General features: G+C 39.2%; 1 protein-coding gene across 2 annotated transcripts in view; it reads left to right on the top strand.

Annotated features, from left to right (window-relative positions):
• The window catches only part of LOC143974940 (bifunctional heparan sulfate N-deacetylase/N-sulfotransferase 4-like), a 566,687-nt gene that overhangs the window by 545,281 nt on the left and 3,681 nt on the right, over window positions 1-17,725 (top strand). The window contains exons 13-14 of one of the 2 annotated variants that reach the window (XR_013272301.1): window positions 5,631-5,733; window positions 10,031-10,538. Coding sequence is in view for 1 of the 2 variants with exons in the window: in XM_077476810.1 (XP_077332936.1) it covers window positions 5,631-5,733; window positions 10,031-10,141 (214 nt within the window). In the remaining variant the exon portion in view is untranslated. The remainder of the gene's footprint in view (window positions 1-5,630; window positions 5,734-10,030; window positions 10,539-17,725) is intronic. The other variant, XM_077476810.1, reaches the window with a different exon arrangement.

Here is a 17,725-nt window from a genome sequence, read left to right as displayed (position 1 = left end):
TGGAAGCACTCCAAGAGACATGGCAGTGACGGAGAAGGGGAAGCCACTCCAAGAGACATGGCGGTGACGGAGGAGGACCACTGCGGGGGCTTCGATCTCAGGTAAGTAATTCATAATGAGCTAGTATGCTATGCATACTAGCTCATTATGCCTTTGTTTTGCAGGGTGCATTTGTTTTTGTTTTTTTTCAGAGGGTTTACTTCCTCTTTAAATTGGGCTTTATGAGCCCAGGTAGGAGAAGAGCAGAGGAATGACTCTTTCTTATTTCAAACCTCTCCCTTCTGTCCCCTGATACCACAGGCCCAAAGAACCACAAACACTGTACCTAGTTTGGTTCAATAATGTAACTCCCCTCAACCCTCTCATTCGCTATATATTAGGAGCCCTGGGTGTATGTGTGTGCCCGTATGCACCAGTGAATTCAGTCCCTTGGAAGAAGAAGGCCTTGAACATTCAGCTAGCTACTTTAGTCCATGCACTTAGACTCCTGTTTGGCAGGAATGATGCAAAGTGTACTGTGGAACTCCTGGAGCAAATAGAACAATTTTACTGCCTGGCAGAGGATGAGTGCAGCCCAGTGTTCTGCTGGTGTAGGCAAAACAAACAGGCAACATTGTCTGCATGCAGTGTCTCTGTAAGATTGGTAAGTGCCTGCTCACTTATCCTGCGACCAGTGCCCAAAGGAGAATGTCTTCAGGTAGCCCGACTGGCTACATTACAACCGGAATACTTCACAGTGTCTGTACAGGTGCACCTGAAGAATGCACCTAGAATCCCCCTCTCAGGCAGGGTGTCCCTGACCGGCCGTGGATCTGTGGGAGGAATGGCACACCAACCCGGGAGGCAGCACCTCTCCCCTATGTCTTCTACCTTGCCTCATGGTTTCTCTCCAGCTCCCAGGCAGCCTCTTGGTGTTCTTTCTTTCTTTTCCTCCAGGGCATGCTAGGCTGTGTAGTTCTGTCCCCAGGAATTACTATGGGGCTGCCTATGTTGGGGACTACATGTCCCACAATTCTTTGCTCCTCTACAATGAAGTTCCATTGGTTCCCTAGCCCCTGTCAATGAGGAAGCAGGGGATGGAGTAGATCAGGCTGCAGAGTCTGTGAATCTGTCAGAAACCATTAATCAGACCGAGACAGAAGTACAGTTAAATCATACTTGAATGGATAGTCAGACAAGCCAGAAATTCAGGAAGCCAGGAATCAGCATTGTGGAACAGTAATCAGGATCTGGAGCCAGAAGGAATGTCAGCCAAGCAAGTCTTTAACAGACACACAAGAGAGAATCTCTGTGATGTTGACCAGGCGAAGGCAGAGATAATTTGGGCTGGACGGCTTAAGTAAGCAGGACTGATGAGCAGGATATCATCAACAGGTGAGTCACTGTGGAGAGATAGGAGCTGGCACTCACCTTACAGCTGAGCATCCAGCTCAGAAAAGGAAGGGCTGAGCCCAGCCCTGACTGAGTCTCTCTCACTTACTGCACAGTGAGAGGAGAGGGAGGAGGAATTCCCCAGCAGCCGCTGACAGGAGCGTTCTCTTTGCAGGGAGCCTGTCAGCGTTTGTGTCAGTCCCAGCAGCGGCCGGCAGGAGGTGCAGGGCCGCGGGCGGGTTTAACGGCACTCGCTACACTACCAAAAGCAAAATTATTTAAAATGTGCATAATCTAACATTAAAAATGGAACAACTGTATATTGCAGAATGCTATTTTATAAATTGTAATTTGGCCACCTTAAGTTTGCTACAGATTAAGTCAGTGGTGATCAATTTTGTTAATTATTGTGTTATGTAGGCCTAAGTTGTGTTATATAAAAGAAAAACATTTTTGTTGGGCACCCCTCTGGTGTAAATAAGCTGTGGACCCACATGTTTGCATATGCCTGGTGGGGTAGACTAGTACCATTTGGGGGGTACCAACACTTTCTTACATTTATGATTATAAAAACAGTAATATGAAAATAAATGGAAAATAACAAAACAAGATCAGCTCCAATCAGATATGAATGCATGAGCTTGGTTCACTTGTTTTCAGAAAAATAATGTAGTGCTCATGCAGTAAACCCTCTGAAATACTGATCTGAACATGAAGAAATGGCAATATGGAAATACTACCAAAATCAATGTCACCTTACCAGAGATGTTACCATGGGGCCAATTTTGTTAGTTTGAAAAACTTATAAAAGACCAAACTATGATCCAAGACAGAAAGTTACTGATGTGCTTAGTTAGCCATTCATTAGAACTAAAGAAACTGCTTGCAAAAGCGCAAAACATCAACATTACAAATCAAATCCAGTTCAAAATATGACTACTACTAGATGTGGTTAGTGAGGGATCACATTACCATACCATGGTACCAGAAGGGCAGATTACTAGATGTGCAATGCTAGCAGGAGTTCCATTCCACAAGGAGACATTACTAGTGGGGTCATGCTCCCAAATGTAGTTACCTGAGATACAACTTACCATTCTACTACAGGCACAACATTATTAATGTCATATTACCAGAGATGACATGTTACCAGAGGGTCTATATATGCTTCCATAGCTGCCATATTACCAAGAGGTCCATAATACTGTCAGAACATGGTACCAAGAGCATCATGCTACCGAAGTTGCATGCTTCAAAAAGATCATGCTAACACAGGGAATTTTCTTAGTTAAAGTGGTTGTAAAGACACAAGCTTTTTTATCTTCATGTGTTCTATACATGCAGGTAAAAAACCTTCTGTGTGAAGCAGACCCCCAAGCTTCATAATACTTACTCGAGCCCCCTCTCGATCCAGACATTGGTTCCCGCTGCTGTCAATCACAGCCAGTGAGCAAATCAGGAGACGGGGGCAGACCTGAGTCTCAGCTCTGTGTGTGAAAGGACACACAGAGCCACGGTTGGGAAGCGTGCCTGCTTGCTTTGGGGGTACCCAGCAGGAGGGAAGAGCCAGGAGCGCTGGCGTGAGACCTGTGAAGAGGAGGATCCAGGCTTCTCTGTGCAAAACTGCTGCACAGAGCTGATATTACATGTTTGTTATTTTAGAAAAAAACAAGACTTTATATTTGCTTTAAGGATAGACATTGGTTAGAACATAAGTGTTTGTTTCTGTCCCATCCAATGTCAGGGTTTTATTGCTGTTTATTGCTGTTCATGTAATAAAATGTGATAGCATTGCCGATGAACCAAATATATGAACTAAATCAAAATACAATAAAGTTCATAAAGTGCACAAAATTCCTATAAGGTGCAAAAAATAAATTTTCTAATCAAACGTGCTTCACTGAGACTCCACACTACTCTATAAAGTGCAATGCACGCTCACCTCCTTGTTAGACCCTACAGGGAGTCAAACACACCTTGCATGCAGTACAGTTCTCCTTTATGGCTGCACATCGGTCATTAACAATTTCTGGTATGCCGTTTAAGTGTCAGACACGCTCTGCACAAAGTGTAGTATCCTTCCAATGTGGCTACTTCAAAATTGGCTCTACAATATTCTCCGGCAGTTCCAAAGTGACATACACAACAAAAGTGCCTTTGTAGTGAAAGAATCTGACCACCAGGCTCCACCTCTACTAGTTATGCCACCAACCTCATGGTTTCATCTGGAGCAATATTACTGTTCATGCCACCTCTGAGGAAATTCACTACCTCTATTTGTCCTGATGATCTTTGTTAATGAGATAGAGACTGATGTGAAATTTATAGTTGCCACCAGAGCTGGAGGTGAGGGCAACTCTTCTAATGGGCACACCTGTTCCGATGGCAACTGTCTGAGAAAAAAAAATCCTCTCTCTTCCTGGTGTGTCTCCAGGACAGAAAGTGAAGGGAAATATTCCCAAGAGGATACAGTCAACAGAAATGATTCAGCAGTTGTTATAACCATTCACCTCTCTAATCAAAGCATTAAGAATATTTGGATGTATATACACACTTTAAATGGGAATGTATAGTCTTGTCAGTTATTAGATGCATGATAATTGATCAGCTCTGTGTAAATATAGTTGTTGGTGAGTGTTAATAATTTAAAAACAAATTTTTGTAAAGTTTTGTAAAGCTGTTGGTTCAACAATGCTTGGTGGAATATTTCTAAAAAAATGTGTCAGTACTTTTCCATCTATTATTCAATTTGTTTTAATTATCTAAATAGATCTCTTGTAATAAAACTGCAAGCGTATTCTTGACAGACCCTTAATGAGATCTGCTTAGGGTAAGAATATTACAAAACAGACAATTGTATTTTTATGGGTGTTTTCCATCATTAAATACAGATTTCTGTTTTTGTTTGTATGTAAGGTTTAAAAATCTAACATCAGACTGCACATTTTCATGTTAATAATAAAACAAGAAATAGCTAGCTGTCTTTTGATAGATTTGTTTTTTGTTTTGTTTTTTTGTTCGTTTAATGAAATACCATGTTTTTTATATTATTTAAATGTATTATTTCCACATACTGTATAGTGAATTAGGAATATTAAATAAACCCTATTACTTTTATTGAAAATTTGAAATCAAATTATATTAATTTTTTCATTATTTGCTCATCTAGAAGATAAGTGAGTAATATAAAATATGCTCTGCTATTGATTCGTTAATGCTCAGTCCCTGGGGCAATTATTTAATTTGCCCTTTGAAATACTCAATTGGTAAAAATAAGTCCAAAATACCTCTTACTAGTTCACTAACAACATAATGCACAATGTAGCTTTTAGAGATTGTGTGTTTTCTGCTTTGAAGGGTGATCTGGTGCGCTCACTGTGCATTATTGGATACTGCACACAGCACTTTGCGTACTGCACAATGGATTTTGATGAAAACTTATTATTGATCATTTAAGTACATTAAAATGGTGAATTGAGGTTTTTCTGTATGTGAAATATAAAAAATCAGGCTTCTGTGCAATAATATTGTCCATTTAAGGGCTGGCAAATCATAACATAGCACACTATGAAAAATATTGTAAGACAACTCTATCACCCTGAAAGACTACTGAGCAGTGAGATAGGTAGATGTACTTTCTATAACAACAGTTACCATCAGTGAAACACAACACACATTAAAAAAAGTCTAGTGCATGTTGCCAGGTTATTGTTTGCATATGCCTGGTCATAAGCCAGCAATTTGCAGCATAGATTGTTTCACTCTGCAGGAAGGTGTGCCTAGTGAAACAAGGTTCAGTTCCCACACTGGCCCAAGACTTCTTAAAGAACCAAACATTTTGCAACCTTAATATTAGACCTCTTTTCACTAGTGTTTACCAAACCATACTGCACCACTAACTAGCTTTTATTACAAAAAAAAAAAAAAAAAAGGTTACTTGAAATGCTCCCTTTATAACAGTAGTCATTCAGATATGTGGAAAGTATTGTGAAAGCATAATTGTAAGCATTTGTAGGCAATTCAAATGAATGAATCTGTTTTAAACTGTGTTTATGCATTTACCTAGCTGTGCCCTCTATTCAATTGGCTATGAAAACATAATTAAATGATTATCACATCATAGCTCACTATCCCACATTTTTTGTGTAATTTTTTTTGATTTCTTGTGATAAATCCAACCATGACTTCAATAGTCAACTGTTAGTAACCTAAAAATGGTATTAAAAATCATTGACATTTTTAATAATATTCTTCCCTAGGTTTAGTCCAGAAAAGGGCTTCTGGTGCCAGTTATTGGAAGGTGGTAAAACAAAATGTCTTGGAAAAAATAAGGGTCGTAAATATCCAACAATGGATATAGAGGTAACAGTTCTGTCAATATATTAATGTTATTTATGTATTCATTTAATTTATCTGTCTTTATATAAATTATCAATCTTTTTAATGTGCCAGAGTTTTCTGATTTTAAAGATATCATTTGCACGTATGTGCTTTTTAAATCTCTAAAGCAAAATCATTTGTTGCATTTTGGATCGATTAGGGAATGGTTAGAATCTCTGTCAGTTTTTTTTTTTTTTTTCATGTCTGTGTCTCATTGGAGGGAATTACTCCACTTTCTGCCCCGTAGACAGCTAAAAGTATTACTTCCAAAGTGAGGAAAATCCCACCGTAGACAGTTATCACAGCAAGTTCCCCCATTATAAGTTTATTCCTATTCTAATGACATTTCAAGATTTAAGATTTTCCCTCACTTCCTTTGCAAGTGGCAATGGCCACTAGAATAGACATATAGAGTAAATTTCCTCAGCAGGGATAGAGCTGGCTGTCTAAAATTAAAAACGCATAGTTTTGGCTTTGGAACTTATATAATTCTCATTGCACAGAGAAAGATATTTGATGGTTTAATGCTCCCATTGCTACAAATGCAGTGTGTGATATGTGGATATCCTTTCACAACTGAATGCAAAGTACGATTTGCTGCTAACAAAATCATAGAAATTTAGATTCTAGTCTTTATTTATTAAGTGTAGTAGATGTGATACTATTTTCCTGGTTACCCATCTTCAAGTCCTTATTGTAGTTGTCCAGCTATTTTAAACCTTGCCAACGGATTTGACATGATTTGATTCATTACATAGAGATCAGTTATGCAGATTAACAAAAGCTATGCAATATGCACTGACATCTTTAGAGATTCATGCATATTCTATACAGTATAATAAAGCATGGATGACTCTTTAGGCAAAATTAAAGAAAATATTATAATATCACTGAAGTGATGTGCTGCGTTGTATACAAGTTTATAATTTCATAAGCATCATGTAGATACTGGCTGTCTACTATTCTCTTCAACTGAGATTACAAATAATCTAAAACCCACACAGCAATTTGCCTGTAATGTTCAAGTGATCCTGTTTGCCAAGAGTTTCAGTGAGCTCTTAATAATATCAGCCACTATAAGCACCAGAAATGCAATAGTGTTTCCAGAGGAAGTGGGCCAAATATAGCATAGCCCTGATCTCAAAACAACAGTCTTCCATTTTAGGCCAAGTGAGTTGTATTGCACCAGCAGTATCAAGAAGAAGGTGTGGCTCTGGTAGTGGTGGGGGGAGGGATTTTGGGGAGAGGGGTATCTGTAACTTTGCCGAACTCAGCAAACCAGTATAGGAGTCCATAAGACTTCTTACCCATTCATGACAAGCAAAATGAAAATGTGAAAAAACCACAGTTTGGAAGCAAATGAAAGAATTGTCAATAAGTACACAATAAGCTTTTAGAAAAAAAAAAGCTAAAGGCTTTATTTCAGAACTATTGCCTGTAAACAATAATAAAAAATAAAGTTTTACTAGCTGTGCAGTAATTGGAGAGTCTAAAAGTGAGAACTGTTTAGGCTAATGGTAGAGTTTTGTTTATAATTTCTGAAACAAATCTACCCATGCATTATTAGTGTATTAGTGGAGCTTTGTTGTCCCACATTTCCCATTACTACATTTACATACACAGAGATTGACAGGTCGAGATTGACAAGTCTGCATGCAGGCCCCCTTATGTGGAATTCCTCCCCTTCAACTATTACTTGATATTTTACTGAGTTGCTTCTCCCTAAGATGAGCAGATCCCTTTCAGTGAGTCGGAGGCTATAAACACTATTCTTTATAAGCCTAATGCGGAACCTGGCAACCAGGTTTGCAGAGTGTTGAATACTAAGAACACAAATATATATATACACTGCTAAAAAAAAATTAAAGGAACACTTTGAAAACACTTTAGATCTCAATGGCGAAAAATATCATGCTGGATACCTATATGGATATGGACTGAGTAATGTGTTAGGAACTAAAGGATGCTATATTGTTTGATGGAAATGAAAATTATCAACCTACAGAGGGCAGAATTCAGAGACACCTTGAAAATCAAAGTGAAAAATTGATGCAGTAGGCTGGTCCATTTTGCTGAAATTTCATTGCAGCAACTCAAAATGGTACTCAGCAGTTTGTATGGTCCCTACGTGCTTGTATGCATTCCAGACAATGGGGTATTTCCTGCCAGATCTGGACCAGGGCATCACTGAGCTGCTAAACAGACTGAGGTGCAACCTGGCAGTGTCGGATAGACCAAAATAAAATGTCCCAAAGGTGTTCTATGGGATTAAGGTCAAGCAAGTGTGGGGACAATTCAATGGTATCAATTCCTTCATCCTTCAGAAACTGGCTTCATACTCCCACCACATGAGTCTGGGCAGTGTTCACCAGGAGGAACCCAGGACCCACTGCACCAGTGTAGGGTCTGATAATGGGTCCAAGGATTTCATCCTGATACCTAATGGCAGTCAGGGTGCATGGATAGGCCTCCCTAGACCATCAATGACCCACCACCATACCAGTCATGCTGAACGATCTTAAAGGCTGCATAACATTCTCCACGGCTTCTCCAAACCCTTTCAGGGTTGTCACATGTGCTCAGGGTGAACCTGCTCTCATCTGTGAAAAGCACATGGCGCCAGTGGCGGACCTGCCAATTCTAGTGTTCAATGGCAAATGCCAATCGAGCTCCACGGTGTCGGGCAGTGAGCAAAGAGCCCACTAGAAGACGTTGGCCCTCAGACCCCCTCATAAAGTCTGTTTCTGATTGTTTGGTCAGAGGCATTCACACCAGTGGCCCACTGGAGGTTATTTTGTAAGGCTCTGGCAGTGCTCATCCTGTTCCTCCTTGCATAAAGGAGCAGATATCGGTCCTGATGATGGGTTAAGGACCTTCAACGGCCCTGTCCAGCTCTTCTAGAGTAACTCCCTATCTGCTGGAATTTTCTCCATGCTCTTGAGACATGCTACCAGTAGTGACACTGACCCTAGCCAAACGCAAAACTAGTGAAAAACAGCCAGAAACGATGAGTAGGGAAAAAAATGTCAGTGGCCTCCACCTGTAAATCTATTCCTGTTTTGGACGTCGTCTCATTGTTGCCCATCTGCTGCACCTGTTGTTAATTTCATTAACACCAACGCAGCTAAAACAGATTAACAACCCCGTCTGCTACTTAACTGACGCCAGATCAATTCAATATCCCAGTAGTTTAATTGGCTTGATGCTATACTCTGATTAAAAAGTGTTCCTTAAAGCAGAGTATATATATATATATATATATATATATATATATATATATATATATATAAACATGTACACAGCATACATATATACATGGAAGTTGTTTTACTTGCAAAAGGATTTGCATTTTGATTCATCCAATACTAAAATTTACACAACCATCAACAGATACTGCTCTTCCCTCCTATCAGCTCGTTCCTTATATCAGTCTACTACATTTTTTCCTTCAATCCCAGCTCTATGTTATACCCACCAAACAGAAAGGGAGGTAAAATCTCAAAAAATATAGCACTAAAAACTCTGTTAATGTTCTCCTGGTAATTGTGTTTCTCTAGTCTAGTCCAATTGCTGTGTATTATTATTATCAAACACCTTTTTCCCTGGGGCAGTATTTGTCCAGGAAATTATTGTTTTCTAATTTATCGTTAGCTCGTACAGTGGACATGTTTATATTGATTTTCAGATTGCTAACTATGCTGCCATCACACAAACATTAGTGTTTGATGTTTAGGCATTTCCTGAATGATATATGTAATGGTGTATATCCAATCAAATAGTTTTGCTTAGAGTGTCAAAGAGTAAAATTGCCTGTCCTTTTTGTTATGCTATCTGGGGCTCCATTACAAAGATTTACCCACACTTCCTAGCCTGCTGACAATATTTTACTGGATGGAAAGTAAAGTAAACTTTCCAACAGCAACAGAGACATACATTTTTTTTTCTTTAGTAGAAAGAGCTAGATTTCCTGTCTAGTTAGACCACTGCCAGCAGCAGAGGAAGTAAGGGTAAATCCCTTTAAAAGAACCCTGGATAGCAATAAAAACCCAAAACGCATTATAATCCTTCACAGCTCTATCCAAAACTAAAAAACATAAATAAAAACATACATTATAATGTTGTCCTTGATAATAGTGGCTTTTTAACCATACACACCCTTGCCTGGGCAGATTTCTAATGAATAATGCATTTTTCAATTGTTCAATGAATACAACAAGAATTCATGTAAAAAAAAATCTGTATTGCCAATAAGTTGTTACAACCACATTTTTTTTTTCAGTCAAGAGTTTTTCTCTCAAGCTATTACCGGGACCACAACATTGAACTGTCCAAACTTCTACATAGACTGGGACTACCATTGCCATCCTGGCTGAGACAGGAGCTCCAGAAAGTGAGATAGCATTGAAGACATCGACTAATGCACAATTTCAGCCTTGTGGTTTCTCCGCTAAGAAAATAAATAAAAAATTAGAAACAATTCTCTTTCCTCACACTTACAAATATTAGTCACAGTTATTATAATGATTCACAAAACCCAAGAACACTTATTTATGCAAAGGGTGCCACTTATGAGCACAATTACTGTCAGATCAATCTCAGTACCTGAGCTGAGATTCGCTGCAATTGAAGGTAATATCCTACATTTAACATTGGACTCACACTGCACCCATTTCCTTTGATAACAAGAGACTTCCAGTAACTGTTTTATGATTGGAATCCTTCATTTAATACAACATGCACTACTGTCTGAGAGAACCAAAGCAGAAGTAGATGCAGTGGATTTGAAGGTTAGTTTTACAATGAGGTTGAATAAATTGGTATACATCTTCATAAGAAAATACCATTTTTGAACGCTTTACAATTCATGCAGTACTTTAAGATTTACTTCAAGCATTTACAATGCCTGCCAGATTATGTTTCCTTCACCAATCACATTCTTGATATTGTGATTTTGCTATACACATTTATAATGCTTTTGCAAAAGCAATAGGGTTCACTATGTGTAGCACCTCCAGCTGTGATGTTCAAAAGAATTTAGTTCAATAATAGCTTCCTGCAGCTCTTAGAAGCGCTGTATAAATCATGTATTTTTTTCCTTTTTGGTCAATGATGATTTTTTTTTTTCTCATAGTACACATCTAGTGCCTAAAAGTCTATTTGATTGTATTTTTGACAGAAAATCTGACTGCAGTCTTTGCCATAATGTCACCAGAGCTTTATAGTAATCCTTGAAAGGTCATCACTGTACAAAAGCTTTCAGTTCAATTATACTTACTGAGTCACAATGGCTAAACGTTAAGAACCCAATTATCAGTTTTTACTTCCAAAGTCTTTAGTGCTGAGCTGACTAATGCACAGGAGTTTGAGCAGTTCTATAATTCTTTTGAATGTAGTATTGCAGTTTTCCAGATATATAAATTGATTATAAAATGTGAGTTAAATGAAACAATACAAATATTGTGTATTCATTTGTACATTGACACTATTGAGTATAAGCATTGTTTGTGTTTAGTTTTCCTTATACTGTTAGTACTTATTATGCCACCATATTTAAGTAGGTCATGTATTTGTAGATTATACACTATACAAATTTAAAGTATAAGAATGCAATTCTCTAGCAAGTATAATAATACCACTCATCTATATTATGGGTTGGTATTTGATCAGTCATATGTGGATTTATGACTATGACATTTTTTGTCAATTCTGAAGTCTTTCTAAATGGCAGTCTGTGCAAAAAAATATTTTTATTTTAAGCTTTAAAAGCTACATTTGTTTCTAGATTTAGAAATAAAGTATGCTTCACTTCTGGAACAAAATTATTTACCTAAATTGTTCCATTTATGACATCTTGTTTCAGTTTTAGCCCTTGTACACACAGTCTGAGATTCCGACGGAATGTGTCCTATCGGACCGTTTTGTCGGATAATCCGACTGTGTGTGGTCTCCATCGGACTGTTTCCATCGGAATATCGACGCACCAAGTTTTCCAACTTGTCTATAAAATTTTCCGACAACATGCTCCGATCGGACATACTCCGATCATGTGTAGCCTACTCCACGCATGCTCAGATCAAATTCCTAGACCAAAGCTATTGGCTACTAGCCTGAACTAAGTCCCATCATAATGAAATAACGTCATCACGTTATGTACAATCGGATTTTCCGACAACTTTGTCCGACCGTGTGTATGCAACAGTTTCGGACAAAATCCGTCGGACAAAATCCAACAGATTTGGTTGTCAGAATGTCCGACCGTGTGTACAAGGGCTCAGAGTAATAAAACCCTACCTGTGTGAGAACATTGTTTTATGAGAACTGCGATGGAAATCTGGTTTTCCTTGTGGCTTCTCCTCCTCTTCTGCACAATTCCAACGGTATAGGCATCTTTGAGTCATTCAAAATTACATGGAAACCTTATTTCCCTACAGACAACCTACAGTAAGTAAGAAAATATAAAGGAATAGAAAGTATGGCACTGTCAGATCTTGTTGTCTTTAGCTAATTATTCTTATTGTTTGGGGAACTCATCAGCCTTTTGAGCTAAGTCAGATCTCAGCAGATCTTGGCAGGTACTTCAATATAGAGTACTTACACTATGGTCTTACAAATGTATATGCTTTTTGTTTGGATCTGAATTCCTCTTTAACTGGTTAATTATATTTAGCATTTTTGTTTTTTCTTTGAAGAAATACCCTATTAGCATGCTTTAAGTTCTACTGCAGGGCCAGGGTCTCCTGAAATAGATAAATGCAAAATAGACTTTCCATTGTAGTCAAAGGGACTCTTTGAGATAATGGCATGTTTTTAGAATCGTAAAGGTCTGAGACTCAAGGTCACCATTTTCTTTTTGAAACTGAAAAGTATCAATGTACAAATGATTTTAAAGTTTCCCATATAATATTAAGAGTTAATATGATATAAATTTGCCCTATCCTTTTGACTATGTCTTTTTTTTATACTTGTGAAACGCATTACTCTCACTGGAATCTTAGTGTAGTCCAAAGGAAAAACCACGCACAAATTATGTCTTCAAAGGCAAAAATTTAGTCAGCCAACAAACTTCAGCCTGTCGTCCTACCCTCAGGACCAACCTTTCAAAATTATTCACTTGTCGGGCTGAAAATGAAACTTTTACATTTAAGCCCATCAAGTGAAACATGGTAGAAGGTAGTCCTGGGGGCAGAACTATGTGCTGAAGCTTGTCAGCTGATTCAAATTTTGCTTGTGTAGACATCAGTGTGTGGTCTTGGATTATATTAAGCTATGTGTGGAGGACAGATGGACCCCAAGCCAGCACCTGATTCCAACATATGAGTGGAGCGTTTGGAGGGTTGGAGCAATGTACTCTTCTTTGATCTCACTGGAATCTGTTTGTGAATCCAATAAAAAAATACAAAGGGAAGTACAGATAAAGCACACACTATTCTGTGGTTGCCAGTATTTAATTATATGAAAAAAGCTCCAGCGGTACTATGGGAAAATGTATAACCAATAGGTGCTGCACACACCGTATGAGTTAAGCGAAACTCAAAGAATAAAGGAGAAAAAGATATTGGTGTTGCGCTTCTAATATATTAGTGTTAATAATGCACTAAAGTGTAGTGATTATAAATCCAAACAATAGTCACGTAACAGTGACGTAATGCGTAGGAGAAGCATACGGACACCGGAAGTGACGTTCTTACACGAGCACGCTGCTCGTTCTGTATACCGTGCGATCTGATTTATGTAAATGTGAGTAGATTAATTGATTTTTTTTTTAATAAACCGATATTATGGAAAATACTACACCATAGTAGGCTCTATATCCCTCTTCTATGAGTATTTTAAGTGGCCCTCGATACTTACCCTGGAAAGGAAAGGAAGTGTTCCCCTGCATACGAAGCCTTTTGAACAGGAGGAGTAGACAGGAGCCAGTCCACCTTGAGGATCTAAATCCCCTTACTTTCTACATGCTGTCCGCCTTACAGCAGTAAGGTAATTGTTTTGGTACACCTTTGGTACACCTATGGGCTCTGTGGAAGAATCACCAGTGTTTTAAACCCCACTGTCACTTCGTTGTTTGTGATCTGCTGCTATTTTGAAATATCCACCATATTTGCACTGCGTACTTCGGACTTTGATTTATTAATTGTTCACCACTGTGTGCTATGTGCTTGTTTGGATAATCAGTGTTTATAATCACACATTTTTATTTGTTTGGATAATCAGTGTTTATATTTATTTACATTGTTCAGTCTGGAACACAGTCAAGGTTTTTATATGTGAGTAGCTGCCTGCTCACATATATTGTGCATACACTAATTATTTCTTCTAGATATATATATTTGTATTATTAGCACATCTGCACTTTATGTAGCAATACATTGGTATTGAATTTATTTACTGTTAATTTATCGTATACACCAAACACATCACTATTGTTTGGATTTATAATCACTACACTTTAGTGCATTATTAACACTAATATATTAGGAGCGCAACACCAATATCTTTTTCTCCTTTTGCCAGTATTTAATATTTGTACTACAGTGTAAATATAATCAGTCTCATAAACGTAAAGCTTCAGAAAGAAGCAGACATTTCTTAATTCAAGATTTCTCACTTTTGTCGTGAGTGATGTTGCTATCCTTGGAGACAGAAATGACCATATCAACATATTGTTTCTGAAGCAAGTGTTTTCCATTAGTAAGACTCACTTAAAAGAAAAAAATAACTGTATAGCAACATAATTAGGAATTTACTCTGCTCAGGGCAGCAGTGGCGGCTGGTGCTCAAAATATATGGGGGGGTGCAAACAAACTGAAAATTTCTGAAAAACAAACCATCAATTGCAGCATTACTGTGCCCATCAAACGCAGCCACTGTGCCCATCAATTGCAGCTACTGTGTCATCAAACGCAGCCACTGTGTCCATCAATTGCAGCCACTGTGCCCATCAAAGGCAGCCACTGTGCCCATCAAACGCAGCCACTGTGCCCATCAATTGCAGCTACTGTGTCATCAAACGCAGCCACTGTGTCCATCAATTGCAGCCACTGTGCCCATCAAAGGCAGCCACTGTGCCCATCAAACGCAGCCACTGTACCCATCAAACGCAGCCACTGTGCTCATCAAACGTTGCCATTGTGCCATCAAATGCTGCCACTGTGCCCATCAAATGCTGCCACTGTGTCATCAAACGCAGCCACTGTGTTCATCAAACGCTGCCACTGTGCCCATAAAAGGCTGCCACTGTGTCATGAAATGCTGCCACTGTGCCATCAAATGCCGCCAATGTGCCATTGAATGCAGCAACTATGCCATTAAATGCTGTCACTGTGCTCCATCAAATGCAGCCACTGTGCCCATCAAATGCTGCCACTGTGCCCATCAAATGCTGTCACTATGCCATCAAATGGCACCACTGTGCCATCAAATGCCACCACTGTGATCCCCCCACCCACTTGCTGTCTGCCCGGCACTTATCCTATCTTGGTGGGCAACAGGTGACGGCAGAGAGCAGTGTCCTCCATGCATCTCCTCCCATCCTCGCCTCCTTATAGGAGTCCAATCACAGCGCCTATCGTTTCAGCCAATCAGGTGATGGGTAACAGACCCAAGGACCTGATTGGTGGAGAGGCCATTCAGCTTCAAAAACACCCCCGCTGCTGAAATTCAGGCGCCCGGTGCTCAAAAAGGGGCCAGGCACCTGAATAGGGGATGGCAGCGGTGGGCATAGCTAGATTTATGCTATGCATGAATCTTTTAAATGGTCATAGAGGGGCTGGCTGGAGAGAGGGGGCAGCACCTGTGCGCCCTTATGGATGCACCGCCACTGCATGGGAAAAGAGTCCATGTTTCAAGTGCTTTCTAGCTCAGTGGAGGGGAGATGCTGCCAAACTGCATCTTCACTCAGAAGAAAGTAAGTTAATAAATCATTCCTTGGGCTCCCTTTTGGCAATTTACTTACTTATTTACCAGGTAGAGTGAATAATGTGGTCTGTTGTGCTGAAATAGCTGGTTTTCCATTATTTACACATCTCTATAGATATTACTTTATGGACAGTAGAAAAGGTTAAAAGTTTTAAAGTAGAGGTTAAAGCTATTCATTACCTAGGTTTTTAAATGACCCCTTCCCATTGCCTTGGATACATTTAAGCATACATTGTAAATACCCTGTTTTCATGTTTTTCTATTCGGTCAGGTGACTGCAAAGCTCAGTCTCCCTTGTGTAATGTGCAGCTGGTGGTATCAACTCAATTCCCTGTACTCAATGCCCAGAGCAGAGGACAATGGTAGGTGATGTCACGGCTCTCTGATTCAGCCTGGTTGTTCGAACAGAGGAGACCAACCTTTGAGGTCACATGACTGCACAGAAAATTATGAAAAAAAAAGTATGATTTATAACTAAATGTATACAGGGCAATGAGAAAACAGTGCTTAAAAGGTAGGGTATTAGATAGACTAAACTTCTGTTTGGTAATGCTAAAACAACAATCTAATTTTGTAGTTCTGATTATACAGTATATTTTTATACAAAAATATTTTTACATGCTTAGTGGTGATTAGGCCTATGTGAGGGACCCACATTTTGTTGCTAATAAAGTTGATGTTGGAATTTCTGAAGAGTATATGTATATTGTAGGTTTGTGTGATAGATATGTATTAGCCAAATGATCACCTAACAACATACAGTGCCTTACAAAAGTATTCACCCACCTAGGCATTTTTCGTGTTTTGTTGCCTTACAACCAGGAGTTAACATGGATTGTTTGTTTTTATTGTCAAGCAAACAACAAATAGGACAAAATAACAGAAAATGTCAATGTGCATAACTATTCACCCTCTAAAGTCAGTACTTTGTAGAGCAACCTTTTGTGGCTATCAAAGCTCCAATTCTCTTTGGATAAGTCTCTATGCCACATCTTACCACTGAGATTTTTACCCATTCCTCCTTGCAAAATTGCTCCAGCTCCTTCAAGTTGGATAGTTTGCACTTGTAAACAGAAATATTTAAGTCGGACCACAGATTTTCTAGTGGATTGAGGTCTGGACTTTGACTAGGCCATTCCAACACATTTACATGTTTCCCCTAAACCACTACAGTGTTGTTTTAGCAGTGTGTTTGGGGTCATTGTCCTGCTAGAAGGTAAGCCTCAGTCCTAGCCTCAAATCACACACAGAGTGGTACAGGCTTTGCTCAAGAATATCCCTGTATTTAGCACCACCCATCTTTCCCTCAACCCTGACCAGTTTCCCAGTCCCAATTGCTGAAAAACATCCCCACAACATCAGGATGCCACCACCATGTTTTACTGTGGGGATGGTGTTCTATGGGTGATGTCATGTGTTGGGTTTGTGCCAGACATATGCCATAAAGCCCAACTCTATGGAGCATGCAACTTATTGTCATTATATGTACAGATACTCCAGTCTCTGCTGTGGAACTCTGCAGCTCCCCCAGGGTTACATTAGGTCTCTGTGCTGCATCTCTGATTAATGCCCTCATTGCCCAGTCTGTGAGTTTTGGTGTGATGCCGTCTGTTGACAGGCTTGCTGTTGTGCCATGTTCTTTCCATTTGGTTATGATAGATTTGATGGTGCTCCTAGGGGCCATCAAAGATTTGGCTATTTTCTTATAACCTAACCCTGACTTGTACTTCTCAACAACATTGTCCCTTACTTGTTTGGAGAGTTCCTTGGTCTTCATTAGGGAAGAGCCTGATGTTTGTGTCGAACGTAAGTTTGACTCAAACATCGGGTGTTCGCCTATTCGCCAAATAGCAAACAATTTGGGGTGTTTGTGGCAAATTCGAAAGCCCTAATAATGCTTAAACTGAAACAATAAAAGTGAAATATCCCTTTACATGTCATACCTAGGGGGTGTCTATAGTATGCCTGTAAAGTGGCACATTTTCCCCCTATTTAGAACAGTCCCTGTACAAAATGGCATTTCTAAAGGAAAAAAAGTAATTTAAAACTATTCGCA

This window comes from Lithobates pipiens, unplaced genomic scaffold (assembly GCF_037356315.1).
Source record: "Lithobates pipiens isolate NorthernLeopardFrog02 unplaced genomic scaffold, aLitPip1_a1.2 Scaffold_13, whole genome shotgun sequence".
In the NCBI taxonomy this organism is placed as follows: Eukaryota; Metazoa; Chordata; class Amphibia; order Anura; family Ranidae; genus Lithobates; species Lithobates pipiens.
Note: the sequence above shows the minus strand (reverse complement) of the source record. Positions and strands in the feature narration are given on the sequence as shown.